Here is a 13,872-nt window from a genome sequence, read left to right on the forward strand (position 1 = left end):
TGGGCAAAGCCAGAGAAAGGAAACAGACGGTGTCTCTGACCCCTACAAGCTCCTCAAGGACAAATAGAGTAACGGCAGAGGAGGAGAGAAAGAGTGATGGAATGATGGACGATAAATTTGAGGAGAGGAGAGGAAAGAAAATGTTGATAGAGTGATGGAGGATGAAGAGGAAGAAAGGAAAGAGGGGAAGGAGGGAGCAGAAAAGAGAAGCACCCAGTGTCACCCCTTTAAGAGTCATTCCCCTTTCTCCTTTACTCGATATCTCTCCGCAGAGTTATGTCATACTATCCAGGTCTGTGCCCAAACAGTTTGAGCTTCTACTTTTAAAAATCAACCTTTCCAGAAATAAGTCTCTCACTTTTGCTGCTTGTTATAGACCCCCCTCAGCCCCCAGCTGAGCCCTGAACACCATATGTGAATTGATTGCCCCCCATCTTATCTTCAGAGTTCGTACTGTTAGGTTACATAAACTGGGATAAGCTTAACACCCCGGCCATCCTACAATCTAAGCTAGATGCCCTCAATCTCACACAAATTATCAAGTAACCTACCAGGTACAACCCTAAATCCGTAAACATGGGCACCCTCATAGATATCATCCTTACCAACTTGCCCTCTAAATACACCTCTGCTGTCTTCAACTAGGATCTCAGCGATCACTGTCTCATTGTATGCGTTCGTAATGGGTCTGCGGTCAAACGACACCCCTCATCACTGTCAAATGCTCCCTAAAACACTTCAGAGAGCAGGTCTTTCTAATCAACCTGGCCCGGGTATCCTGGAAGGATATTGATCTCATCCCGTCAGTAGAGGATGCCTGGTTGTTCTTTAAAAGTGCTTTCCTCACCATCTTAAATAAGAATGCCACATTCAAAAAATTTAGAACTAAGAACAGATATAGCCTTTGGTTCACTCCAGACTTGACTGCCCTTGACCTGCACAAAAACATCCGGTGGCGTACTGCATTAGCATCACGATATGCAACTTTTCAGGGAAGTCAGGAACCAATATACACAGTCATTTAGGAAAGCAAAGGCTAGCTTTTTCAAACAGAAATTTGCACCCTGTAGCACTAATTCCAAAAGGTTTTGGGACACTATAAAGTCCATGGAGAATAAGAGCACCTCCTCCCGGCTGCCCACTGCACTGAGGCTAGGAAACAACACAGTCACCACCGATAAATCTACGATAATCGAGAATTTCAAAAAGCATTTTTCTACGGCTGGCCATGCTTTCCACCTGGCTACCGATACCCCGGCCAACAGCTCTGCACCCCCGCAGCGTATTGCCAAAGCCCCCCCATGCTTCTCCTTCACCTAAATCCAGATAGCTGATGTTCTGAAAGAGCTGACAGCTGGGCTAGACAATCTGGATCCTCTTTAAAATTATCCGCCAAAATTGTTGCAACCCCTATTTCTAGACTGTTCAACCTCTCTTTCGTATCGTCTGAGATCCCTAAAGATTGTAAAGCTGCCACGGTCATCCCCATCTTCAAAGGGGGTGACACTCTAGACCCATTCTGTTACAGACCTATATCCATCCTGCCCTGCCTTTCTAAAGTCTTCGAACGCCAAGTTAACAAAACAGATCAGCGACCATTTCGAATCCCACTGTACCTTCTCCACTATGCAATCTGGTTTCCGAGCTGGTCATGGGTGCACCTCAGCCACACTCAAGGTCCTATATCATAACCGCCATCGATAAAAGACAGTACTGTGCAGTCGTCTTCATCGGCCTGGCCAAGGCTTTAGACTCTGTCAATCAACGCATTCTTATCGGCAGACTCAATAGCCTTGGTTTCTCAAATGACTGCCTCGCCTGGTTCACCAACTGCTTCTCTGATAGAGTTCAGATTGTCAAATCGGAGGGCCTGTTGTCCGGACCTCTGGCAGTCTCTATGGGGGTGCCACCGGGTTCAATTCTCGAGCCGACTCTTTTCTCTGTATACATCAATGATGTCGCTCTTGCTGCTGGTGATTATCTGATCCACCTCTACGCAGGATACACCATTCTATATACTTCTGGCCCTTCTTTGGACACTGTGTTAACAAACCTCCAAACGTGCTTCAATGCCATGCAACACTCCTTCCATGGTCTCCAACTGCTGTTAAATGCTTGTAAAACTAAATGCATGCTCTTCAACCGATTGCTGCCTGCACCTGCCCACCCGACTAGCATCACTACTCTGGACGGTTCTGACTTAGAATTTGTGGACAACTACAAATACCTAGGTGTCTGGCTAGACTGTAAACTCTCCTTCCAGACTCACATTAAGCATCTCCAATCCCAAATTAAATCTAGAATCGGCTTCCTATTTCGCAACAAAGTCTCCTTCACTCATGCTGCCAAACACACCCTCGTAAAACTGACTATCCTACCGATCCTTGACTTCGGCGATGTCATTTACAAAACAGCCTCCAACACTCTACTCAGAAAATTGGATATAGTCTATCACAGTGCCATTCGTTTTGTCACCAAAGCCCCATATACTACCCACCACTGCGACCTGCATGCTCTTGTTGGCTGGCCCTCGCTACATATTCGTCGCCAAACCCACTGGCTCCAGGTCAACTATAAGTCTTTGCTCGGTAAAGCCCCACCTTATCTCAACTCACCATAGCAACATCCACACATAGCATGCGCTCCAGCAGGTATATTTCACTGGTCATCCCCAAAGCCAACACCTCCTTTGGCCTCCTTTCCTTCCAGTTCTCTGCAGCCAATGACTGGAACGAATTGCAAAAATCACTGAAGCTGGAGACTTATATCTCCCTCACTAACTTTAAGCATCAGCTATCAGAGCAGCTTACTGATCATTGCACCTGTACATAGCTCATCTGTAAATAGCCCACACAACTACCTCATCCCCTATATATTATTTTCTTCTCTTTTGCACCCCAGTATCTCTACTTGCACATCATCATCTGCACATATATCACTCCAGTGTCAATGTTAAATTGTAATTATTTCACCTCTATGTCCTATTTATTGCCTTACCTCCCTAATCTTACTGCATTTGCGCACACTGTACATAGATTTTTCTATTGTGTTATTGACTGTACGTTTTCTTTACCCTATGTGTAACTCTGTGTTGTTTTTGTCACACTGCTTTGCTTTATCTTGGCCAGGTCGCAGTTGTAAATGAGAACGAGTTCTCAACTGGCCTACCTGGTTAAATGAAGGTGAAATAAAATTGATCAGATTTCAGCTCCTAATCTGAGTATTCATGTCTACTTCAAAGGGAATGCACCTGTTGGATTAGAGTGTATGATGTGATTCAAATGAGGAAGCTCCTGCACACAGCTTGCAAATGATCACCATTATGAACACTCCTACCACAACTAACTTAGCCTACCTCAGTAACACATACTAAAAGGAGAACTCCACCAAAAAACAATCTTTTGGCATTTGTTTCATTAGTCCATTGTTGATATAGTCCCAAAATGTTTTGCATGTCAGCAATCAAGTTTTCAAGATATATAACTTTCAGAATACAGAAATCTGGCTGATATTATTAATTATTTGCATCATATGATGAGAAAGTGACAACGCTAAAGAGTGTTTACACAACATGTGTGAAAATGTGTGAAAGCATGAAGAATAACTCATAAGCTACAGTTCACCATAGTAATCTCCAAAATCCATGGAAGACAGCACACCCATTCACGGCCTTGTGATTATAGGACCCACTATTTATAAATAATGAACAATTTCCCCTAAGATGGTCTGGCTGTCGCTGGATAACATGCGTACAGTATCTGACTACTCACACAAGGCAGCACACGCACGCACGCACGCACGCACGCACGCACGCACGCACGCACGCACACACACACACACACACACACACACAAGCTGGAATCAGTGAGCACAGGAAAGCTTCTCTACAACCCTAATCCAGTTTATTCATACTGTGGTGTACTCTCTGGGCCTGACACACTGCAAACAGCTGAGAGGCTGGGAAATCATGCTGAGAGGCTGGGAAATCATGCTTAGGGTGGACAGGGAGTTATGATCAAGGTCAGTTATGGGGAGTTAGAGAGACACAGGCAGAGTGAGGGAGAGTCAGTACTGTGAGAGCCTGAATACAGTCAACATGTGTACTAGACTCAACAATGTACATTTCTGCACACTGGGTGAGTGGTAGACAAACAAACAGAGATTGTAAACACATACTGTCACATAAAAGGGACGCACAGTAGAGACATGGTCTAAGTTCATAAACACATAGCCTAACAAGCACTTCTGGAATAAGCCATCTGTAATATTTCTGGTCACGAAAGTGAGAAAAGCGGAGATGGAAACAAGGTTTAAAAATAAGGAAGTGAAACTTGTAACGGGCCTAACATATTTCACAGACCCACCCAAACCACCCTTCTGTCAGATCCGCAATGCTAACAACATGCTATCTGTTATCACTTCTCCATCAGTAAGCAAATGCATTCAACTCTAGTCGAGTGAAAGGTATTCATGACTAAACTGCGAGTTGTTTCAATTAAAAAATGTAGAAATTCAGAAACATAGTTCATAAACTACAACCAAGAGGAACCAAGTACCCCAATGAGTCCACTACAGACCACACAAATCTGCACCATATAACTTCCCATCCTAGCCTTTATGTACATCCATCCAACAAAAGGACTTACTTCTTGCCCTTAATGCGATTCCTGTATCGCTGGTCCCTTCGTGACATGTCTCCCTTCAGAGACAAGGCCTTGCTATGACAGTCAGGAAACAGGCTCATCTTAACAGCAGCGTATTGACACGATAGGCTATAGCGTAAAGAGGAAACCGGTCACTACAAACCATACCACCCCACAGCAGCACTGTCACAACCATGAATACCTTTCTCTCTTTCTCTCACGCTGAAGCTGCATTCTGGGGCCTCTTTTTTCTTTTTTAGTCACGTGTTTCCTGTCCCTGCCCTCTCTCCCCCAGCTTCCGTTGGCAGTGGTGGTGACCCTGTGACATAATAGCCTTTCCCATCCCCCCTCCTCCTGTCTGACCTCCCTTCATCCCTCTGTCTGCCAGACGGCTGGCCCCTCAGTCAAATACAACTGGCTTCTCAGTCAGTTAGCTACAACCAGCTCCTCATATTCAACCACAGTGGGATAGCCAATACTATTCAATAAAGGGTCCCCCATCTCCCTAACTCATTCTACTCATTTCCATCTCCTATTCCTCAAAGATGCCATAGGCAGGCAGAAATGGCATTTTCCAATCAATTAAAACCCTTTAACACACTCCCTTTTCAGTTTACCAACCTTTTCCTGCGACTCCGGTATTCCATTTTGGATGGAGGAGAGAGAGACAGAAGCCCCTCAGCGAATCAGGTGAGGGTATAGAGGGAGATAACATTTCCTTTAGCCAATTAAGATGATCCTTGAAGAGGAGTCTGTGTCCTAATAGGAATCCTAACAACTCAGGTGATCTTTACAAAGGAAATGGTGTCTCTTTGTTAAGAGCTTCTGTGGGCAACCTTGTAGCTACCGCAGCACCGAGAGATAATGTTATAGGCAGGACACAGAACAGTCCTATCAGGATGTGCATACTGTTCTAGCACTGCTCCCTTCAGGTTTCAAGGTTAGGTGTCACACTTCTCAGTTCCTTACTGATCCCCCTGCAAAAAGTCCCCACTTTTAAAACACAAAAGTTTCACATCAGTGGCATGGTCAGGAGGGAGAGACAATAGAGCCTAACAAATTTAAAATGAAGTGATTGAGTGACGTAAATAGTTGCCACAGAGCCATACATAACAGTTGCAGTATACAATACTATATAATACATCATTATGTAGTTAAGAATTTAATCTGCTGTGCTATCCATCAGTTATGATTTAAAACAGATCACGTCACATGAGTCCCATTATAAACTGGGTGGTTCGAGATCTTAATGCTGATTGGCTGACAGTCGTGACATATCAGATCGTATACAACATGTATGCTGTAATTACGTTGGTAAACAGTTTATAATAGTAATAACGCACCTCGGGGGTTTGTGATATACGGCCAATATACCACGGCTAAGGGCTGTCGAGGCACTCTGTATTGCGTCGTGTTTAAGAACCATATACCACACTCCCTCGGGCCTTATTGCTTAATTATACTACATCAGTTATATGGGAAATAACACACTGACATCTACGGCCATGCAGCAAACAGCCTTAATCCTCGTTCTAGACAGAACACTTGTCTCTAAACCCCCTGCTGGCATACTGCACTCCCCGTCACTAGGCACTTGTCAGACTGCAGGCATCAGGCAGAAATGTTGACTCACTGTGGCTCTTTAACAGAATTATAGTCCAACAGCATCACGCAGTGCACGGTTCGATTCTCACACAGAGGAAAACTTCAAGTGTTTTCTCTCTCTCCCCCTCTCTCAAAGACACTATCTAACCTTCTCTCCTCGCTCTCCCCCTCCTTTCCCTCTCCTTAATCACTTCAAGGCCTTGAGAAGCTGCAAGCAAAGCGCAAAGTTGATTTCAAGACAATAAAGCTACCGTTATCTAATGCTACGCTAGTAAGGCTATGTGATGTTAGCTTTCAAGCATTTCAGCTTGAATGAGTTAAGCTTTTATTTTCACCTTTTACAGTGTGTCTCTTTCACAGAGATGTCAAAGTCTTTTAAGGTGAGTCTAGCTGTTATAAGTTGTTGTAATTGTAAATATTGTAATTATTTCGCCACTATGGCCTATGTATTGCCTTACCTCCCTAATCTTACTGCGTTTGCGCACACTGTACATAGATTTTTCTTTTGTGTTATTGACTGTACGTTTTCTTTACCCTATGTGTAACTCTGTGTTGTTTGTGTCACACTGCTTGGCTTTATCTTGGCCAGGTAGCAGTTGTAAATGAGAACTTGTTCTCAACTTGTCTACCTGGTTAAATAAAGGTGAAATAAATAAATACAACATTTTAAATACTGTATATGGCTACATACAGTGAATGCATCACTTTTCAAATCAAATGTGTAGACCTTACAGTGAAATGTTTACTTAAAAGCCCTTGGTTCTTCTCTATGGTGTAGTAGGTTAGGACGTGACCAGGGGGTGTTCTAGCTCAATATTTCTATGTTGGTGTTTTGTATGGTTCCCAATTATAGGCAGCTGGTAATCGTTGCCTCGCCTATTAAAATTGAACTTCAGTTCATGAAAATAAATAGCTATCCAGCTACTTAACCTTGTTGCCCAATGCTAACGGTATAAGTAGACAGCTAGCTTCATCTGGCTAGTGAGGCTCGCCCCGACCGGGTTATGTGTTGTGAATAATAAAAGTATCTCTTTGAATGAGATGCCGAAGATTACAATCGGTGGAATCATGCCATATTTAGACTAGATAATGTTAAACAAGGTTGGAATGTGAAGCAATGAAATGGGGTATCAGTCTACTCGTGTTCTGTGGGTGTCACCAACTATGAAGAGTTTATGCAAATATTAGTGTTGTAGCTCTTATCGTGGGACTGTGACTGTGTGAAATCCCCTCCCCAGTCAGCCTATTGTGTGTATTGACATTCATATTACACTGTACAGCTTTACCTAAGGATTGGGGATCAATGAAATGGGCTAACAGTCTACTCAATACCCAATATATTTTTTTCCCAACGTCCTCCTCAGAGTTATCAGACCCCAAAACATCCACACAGTATTGTTTTCCTCTGGAATAGTGTTCAATACATATAGGTTGACAATAAATGTGGCTCAATTCACAGTAGTTTCAGAGTCCCGCAGTAATAGCTACGATGTTAATGTTCTCTGGGTGTCACTGAGTAGCCTGATACCCCATGTCATTGATCCACAATCCATAGGTAAGGCTGTATAGTGAAATAAGTATGCCCCCAATGCAATTCTAAATTATAATACATCCAGTGTGATTTCAACAGATTGTTAAATTAATAAATTATTGTCTTTTGTTGATTTTATATAACAACATTCCAACATCATTAAGCAAGATCTATTCAATTATGGCATAATTATATTATTTGTATAGTAGAATTATAGTAATTCTACTATTTGTCATTTGCATCACTGTCAAAGACATACTTTTATTTTGAAGGCTAACCGCAAAGTCCACTATTGTGGCTAGCTTCACATAGATGGGTCAGATCACCATCAATCAAATAAGAACTGTCTTATAAGTTAGGGTTATTTTAGATGATGACACCTAGCTATATAGTTAGCTAGTTAACGATAGCTACTGAAACAGATGATGTCGTTTTGCTATGTTTTTGTGGAAGAACATTGTTTGCATCCATGAGCTAGCTAACATTTTTATTAATGACCAGCACTGTAGGTGCGCGAGATAACTTTACCAGCAACATAGCATATGTATCGATGATACGAGTGAAAGTGTAATCAATGTGTAATAACTACGTAAAAAATGTATGAACGCGTTAAATTATTATGTGACGTGCAGTCATATTCAGGTCCTGATTGGTCAAAAAGCTTTCTTGACACGTCAAATAGTGTTATTTGATGTGTATATTTTTTGACATGCTAAGACCCAAATGGTATTCCATTTGAAACAGCATAGCAAGTAAACTGCTAGTGGCCGGAGACTTTAACGCAGGGAAACTTAAATCAGTTTTTCCCTAATCTCTATCAACATGTTAAATGCGCAACCAGAGGGAAAAAATATCACCTGTACTCCACACACAGAGACGCATACAAAGCTCTCCCTTGCCCTCCATTTGGTAAATCTGACCATAATTCTATCCTCTTGATTCCTGCTTACAAGCAAAAATTAAAGCAGGAAGCACCAGTGACTCGGTCACCAAATCCCGCCATGCCCTCTGACGAATCATCAAACAGGCAAAGTGTCAATACAGGGATAAGATTGAATCGTACTACACCGGCGCCGACGCTTGTCCTATGTGGCAGGGCTTGCAAACTATTACAGACTACAAAGGGAAACACAGTCAAGAGCTACCCAGTGACAAGAGCCTACCAGACGAGCAAAATCACTTCTATGCTCGCTTCGAGGCAAGCAACACTGAGGCATGCATGAGAGCGTCAGCTGTTCCAGACGATGGTGTGAACACAATCTCCTCAGCCGACGTGAGTAAGACCTTTAAACACGTCAACATTCACAAGGCCGCGGGGGCCAGACGGATTACCAGAACGTGTGCTCCGGGCATGTGCTGACCAACTGGCAGGTGTCTTCACTGACATTTTCAACATGTCCGTGATTGAGTCTGTAATACCAACATGTTTCAAGCAGACCACCATAGTCCCTGTGCCCAAGAACACTAAGGCAACCTGCCAAAATGTTTACAGACCCGTAGCAATCACGTCCGTAGCCATGAAGTGCTTTAAAAGGCTGATAATGGCTCACATGAACACCATTATCTCAGAAACCCTAGACCCACTCCAATTTACATACCGCCCAAATAGATCCACAGATGTGCAATAGAGATTGCATCTCCACACTGCCCTTTCCAACCTGGACAAAAGGAACACCTACGTGAGAATGCTAATCTTTGACTACAGCTCAGTGTTCAACACCATAGTGCCCTCAAAGCTCATGACTAAGATAAAGACCCTAGGATTTAAACACCTCCCTTTACAACTGGATCCTGAACTTCCTGACGTGCCGACCCCAGTTGGTAAGGGTAGGTAGCAACACATCTGCCACGCTTATCCTCAACACTCAGGGGTGCGTGCTCAGTCCCCCCCTGTACTCCCTGTTCACCCACAACTGCGTGGCCAGGCACGACACCAACACCATCATTAAGTTTGCAGACGACACAACAGTGGTAGGCCTGATCACCGTCAACAACGAGACAGCCCATAGGGAGGAGGTCAGAGAACTGGCCGGGTGGTGTCAGAATAACAAACTCTCCCTCAACGTAACCAAGACTAAGGAGATGATTGTGGACTACAGGAAAGGGAGGACCGAGCACGCCTCCATTCTCATTGACGTGGCTGTAGTGGTGCAGGTTGAGAGCTTCAAGTTCCTTGGTGTCCACATCACCAACACACTGGACTGTCCAAACACACCAAGACAGTCGTGAAGAGTGCACGACAAAGCCTATTCTAAAAAGATTTGGCATGGGTCATCAGATCCCCAAAAGGTTCTACAGCTGCACCATCGAGAGCATCCTGACTGGTTGCATCACTGCCTGGTACGGCAACTGCTCGGCCTCCGATCGCAAGGCACTACAGAAGGTAGTGGGTATGGCCCAGTACATCACTGGGGCTAAGCTGCCTACCATCCAGGACCTCTATACCAGGCTGTATCAGAGGAAGGCCCTAAAAATTGTAAAAGACCCCAGTCATAGACTGTTCTCTCTACTACCGCATGACAAGCGGTACCGGAGCGCCAAGTCTAGGACCAAAAGGCTTCTCAACAGATTTTACCCCCAAGCCATAAGACTCCTGAAGAGGTAATCAAATGGCTACCCGGACTATTTGCATTGTGTCCCTCCCAACCCCTCTTTTACACTGCTAGTCACTTTCACTATACAGTCTACCTCAATTAGCCCGACTAACCGGTGCCCCCGCAGATTGGCTACCCGGACTATCTGCAATGTGTCCACCACCACATTGTGTCCCACCGCCAAACTCTCTTTCATGCTACTGCTACTCTCTGTTTATCATATATGTATAGTCACTTTAACCATACCTACATGTACATACTACTACCTCAATTAGCCCTACAAACTGGTGCCAGTATTTAGCCTCGCTACTGCATATAGCCTCGCTACTGTTACTTTTCACTGTCTAATACGGTTGTTTTGTATTTCTTTACTTATCTATTGTGAACCTAATACCTATTTGTTAATAAAAAAATAATTGCCCTGTTAGGGCCTGTAAGTAAGCATTTCACTGTAAGGTCTACACCGGTTGCATTCGGCGCATGTGAAAGAAATAGGATTTGATTATATTTTACTGGTAATGGCGACATATGTAAATGCCAACAAAATTACTTTTTGGTTAGTGTGGTGTGTGTGTGTGTGAGTGTGTGTAATCTTTAGGCAAGTCAGTTAAGAACAAATTTACAATGACGGCCAAACCCGGACGACGCTGGGCGAATTGTGTGCCGCCCTATGGGACTCCCAATCACAGCCGGATGTGATACAGCCTGGATTCGAACCAGGAACTGTAGTGACGCCTTTTGCACTGAGATGCAGTGCCTTAGACCACTGCGTCTGTGTGTGTGTTAACGAATTTAACTAGAATGCTTAAAAGGCAGCTAAAATTTTAAATATCGGTTATCGGTACCGGGTTTTGGCATCATGTTTTTTGGCAAAGAAAATGTTAAATATTGGATATCGGTATCGGCCTAAAATGTCATATCGGTTCATCACTAGTTAAGAGCCCATAAAACGGCATCCTCCCCTCTGGCGCCATCTTAATAAGAGGTATTTTAAGATGAGTCCTCTGTTACACTGTAACAGTCCTTCTAGCAGTGTTGTCCTTGCTGCAGATATGAGTCAGGGTGTAGTCAGATGAGAGAAAGAGAGAGACACAGAGAGAGATAGAGAAAGACAGAAAGAGAAACAGAGAGAGAGCGAGAAAGAGAGAGGAATGTGCCTTATTAAGAATCCCTTACCAACATGAGACAGCATAGTGGAAAGGCTCTGGGGGGCTTTGTGTTGCACATCCTTGAGAAATGTACTTCTTTCGGCCTCGAGGTGTGGGTGTACAGGTGTTTGTTAGTGTGTGTTTGTGTACATGAGTGTGTGTGTGGGTGTGTGTCTGCACGTGCATACAGTACCAGTCAAAATCTTGGACACACCTACTGATTCAAGGGTTTTTCTTTATTTTTACTATTTTCTACATTGTAGAATAATAGTGAAAACATTTTTAAAAAACAGGTAAATGATGATACCATCATGTGTATGAAAATCATATACAGTATGATGGTTAAAAGCCAAATAATTTGACCCATGTAAAGAGACAAGTTACCATACCATGGTGTTGTTCCTGCAGAGTCATTTCTTTTACAGTATACCTGTGGTGTGCATTCCCAACTTCTCAAGTGTCGAATGCCAAATACAAAACTCACTCCATCTACATTACATTCAACTCCATTCAACAAAGAAATCCAATTCACCCAAAAACCAATTTACCTTAAAGTCCTTCCACTGAGGGGTATCCAATGAGTCAAATAGTAGAGATCCAATTCACGAGGGAGAACTGAAGCTTCAGTCAATGCCATGGATGGCGACCTAACAGACCAAGTACACTACTAGGAGGAATCTTGTAAACTGGACTCTATTATCGATTGTAACATAAAACGCCTCTCTCTGAGTTCTGGGAGTGGGGTCAACAGCGAAATCTCCTTACCGGTTCCAAAAACATAAATGAAAACACAATAAAGCATGGTTCTGAACAGTAGGCTCCTTCACTGGCAGTGTTTGGGGAATGCTTTAGCTGCCCTCCTCCCAGGGTGCTTTGCGGTCTCTGGTTTCTCATGGTGAGCCTAGGGACTGCTGGGACGTCCCCATGCTGAGAGAGTTGAAGGATTGACCAATAGGAACGGGTCACTCCATAAGAGCGCCACAGTATTTTCCCATGAAGCTGCTGTTATAGCTGCCGCTAGCTGCTGTTATAGCTGCCATGAACAGGGCACACAAACACTCTCTGCTGGCGCTCTGCGAGGACCGTGGAATTTTTCCAACCCTGAGAATCCCAACAGCCTCCAAATAACCAATTCCAGCTATTTTCCCCCATTTTGCTTTTTTCTTCCTCCTCTTTTTTTTTAATCAAAATTGTATTAAAATTAAAACACTCACTAAGCATTCAGTTCTATTCTATTTCAATAAGCAGACGGGACAGTGTGTTTTCAGGATTTTCTTATGAAAACCTCTTTTTCCTGCTTTGTTGCTTGAGGGGAGAAGGGGGACGCAGGTGGCTTTCCATAGACATCTCCAATCAGGAAAGCAGTCTTAACACCCCCCCTTTTCCTTTCCATGACAATCCCTTCCTCACTAAGGAGAAGGATCTGGGTCAGAAATCTATGACCTCCCTATTCCAGACAGACAGGGAGAATTAGAATGTGTGACAGCACGCATAGTAAGTACCAGAACACTAAGCACAATTGGCTATCGAATTGGTAAAAAAAACCTAGCTATTCTATATGAAGGAAGCAGTTACTGTTTTTTTGTTGTGGTGTTATTGAACGGATAGGACAGTGAAGGGAAGACAGGAAAGGTAAGAGGAATGCAAGTCAGGTTACAAGTTACACAGTTGAAGTAGTGGTAAATCTTGTATCTGACTTGTATGTCCCAAAAAGGTCGATGACAGTCAGATCTTCTCAAAATAACATTCGGCAGAGACTGAAGGATTTCTTACATTCCATCCACACTGGGCTCAGGTGTGAATTACATTCGGTGCTTTACCAAGTGTGAGAGAAATGTGACCTCTTTTCTGTCCTAGCCTCTTCGCAACACACATATTATGAAGATACACACACACACACACACACACACACACACACACACACACACACACACACACACACACACACACACACACACACACACACACACACACACACACACACACATACACACCCTACCCCCTTCCTTACCCCCCCCCCACTGAAACTCAGCACTGTGGAGTAGCCAGATGTGTCTCTCCCTCTCATCTCCGGCCCATCTGTATGCTCTCTGACTCACACACACGCACACACAAACACACACTAGTGCTGTCCCCGACAAAAGAAAATCTTGGTCGACCGAGAGTCGTCAGCTCATTAAAACAATCGATTGGTCAACATTTTTAAATGTGTATTTTTCTATATATAGACACACCCTATGTTTGAATAAAATTAACTATATGTAGGCTACTGAGCTTGTCCGATGCTTTAAGCACTGAGATTAAAAATGAAGACACCCAAATGATTAAAGAGGGAGCCAGAGACCAACCAG

At 43.5% G+C, this 13,872-nt stretch overlaps 1 protein-coding gene across 2 annotated transcripts in view; it reads right to left on the reverse strand.

Moving 5' to 3' along the window:
* The window catches only part of LOC135552877 (LIM domain kinase 1-like), an 87,230-nt gene that overhangs the window by 48,368 nt on the left and 24,990 nt on the right, over positions 1-13,872 (reverse strand). Inside the window, exon 1 of one of the 2 annotated variants that reach the window (XM_064984800.1) lies at positions 4,647-4,860. The exons of the other annotated variant lie outside the window; for it this stretch is intronic. Within the exon in view, the coding sequence (XP_064840872.1) occupies positions 4,647-4,744 (98 nt within the window). The 5' untranslated portion in view covers positions 4,745-4,860. Of the gene's footprint in view, positions 1-4,646; positions 4,861-13,872 lie in introns of those variants that run through there. 2 annotated transcript variants of the gene reach the window in all.

The sequence above is a fragment of the Oncorhynchus masou genome, chromosome 13 (genome assembly GCF_036934945.1).
Source record: "Oncorhynchus masou masou isolate Uvic2021 chromosome 13, UVic_Omas_1.1, whole genome shotgun sequence".
In the NCBI taxonomy this organism is placed as follows: domain Eukaryota; kingdom Metazoa; phylum Chordata; class Actinopteri; order Salmoniformes; family Salmonidae; genus Oncorhynchus; species Oncorhynchus masou.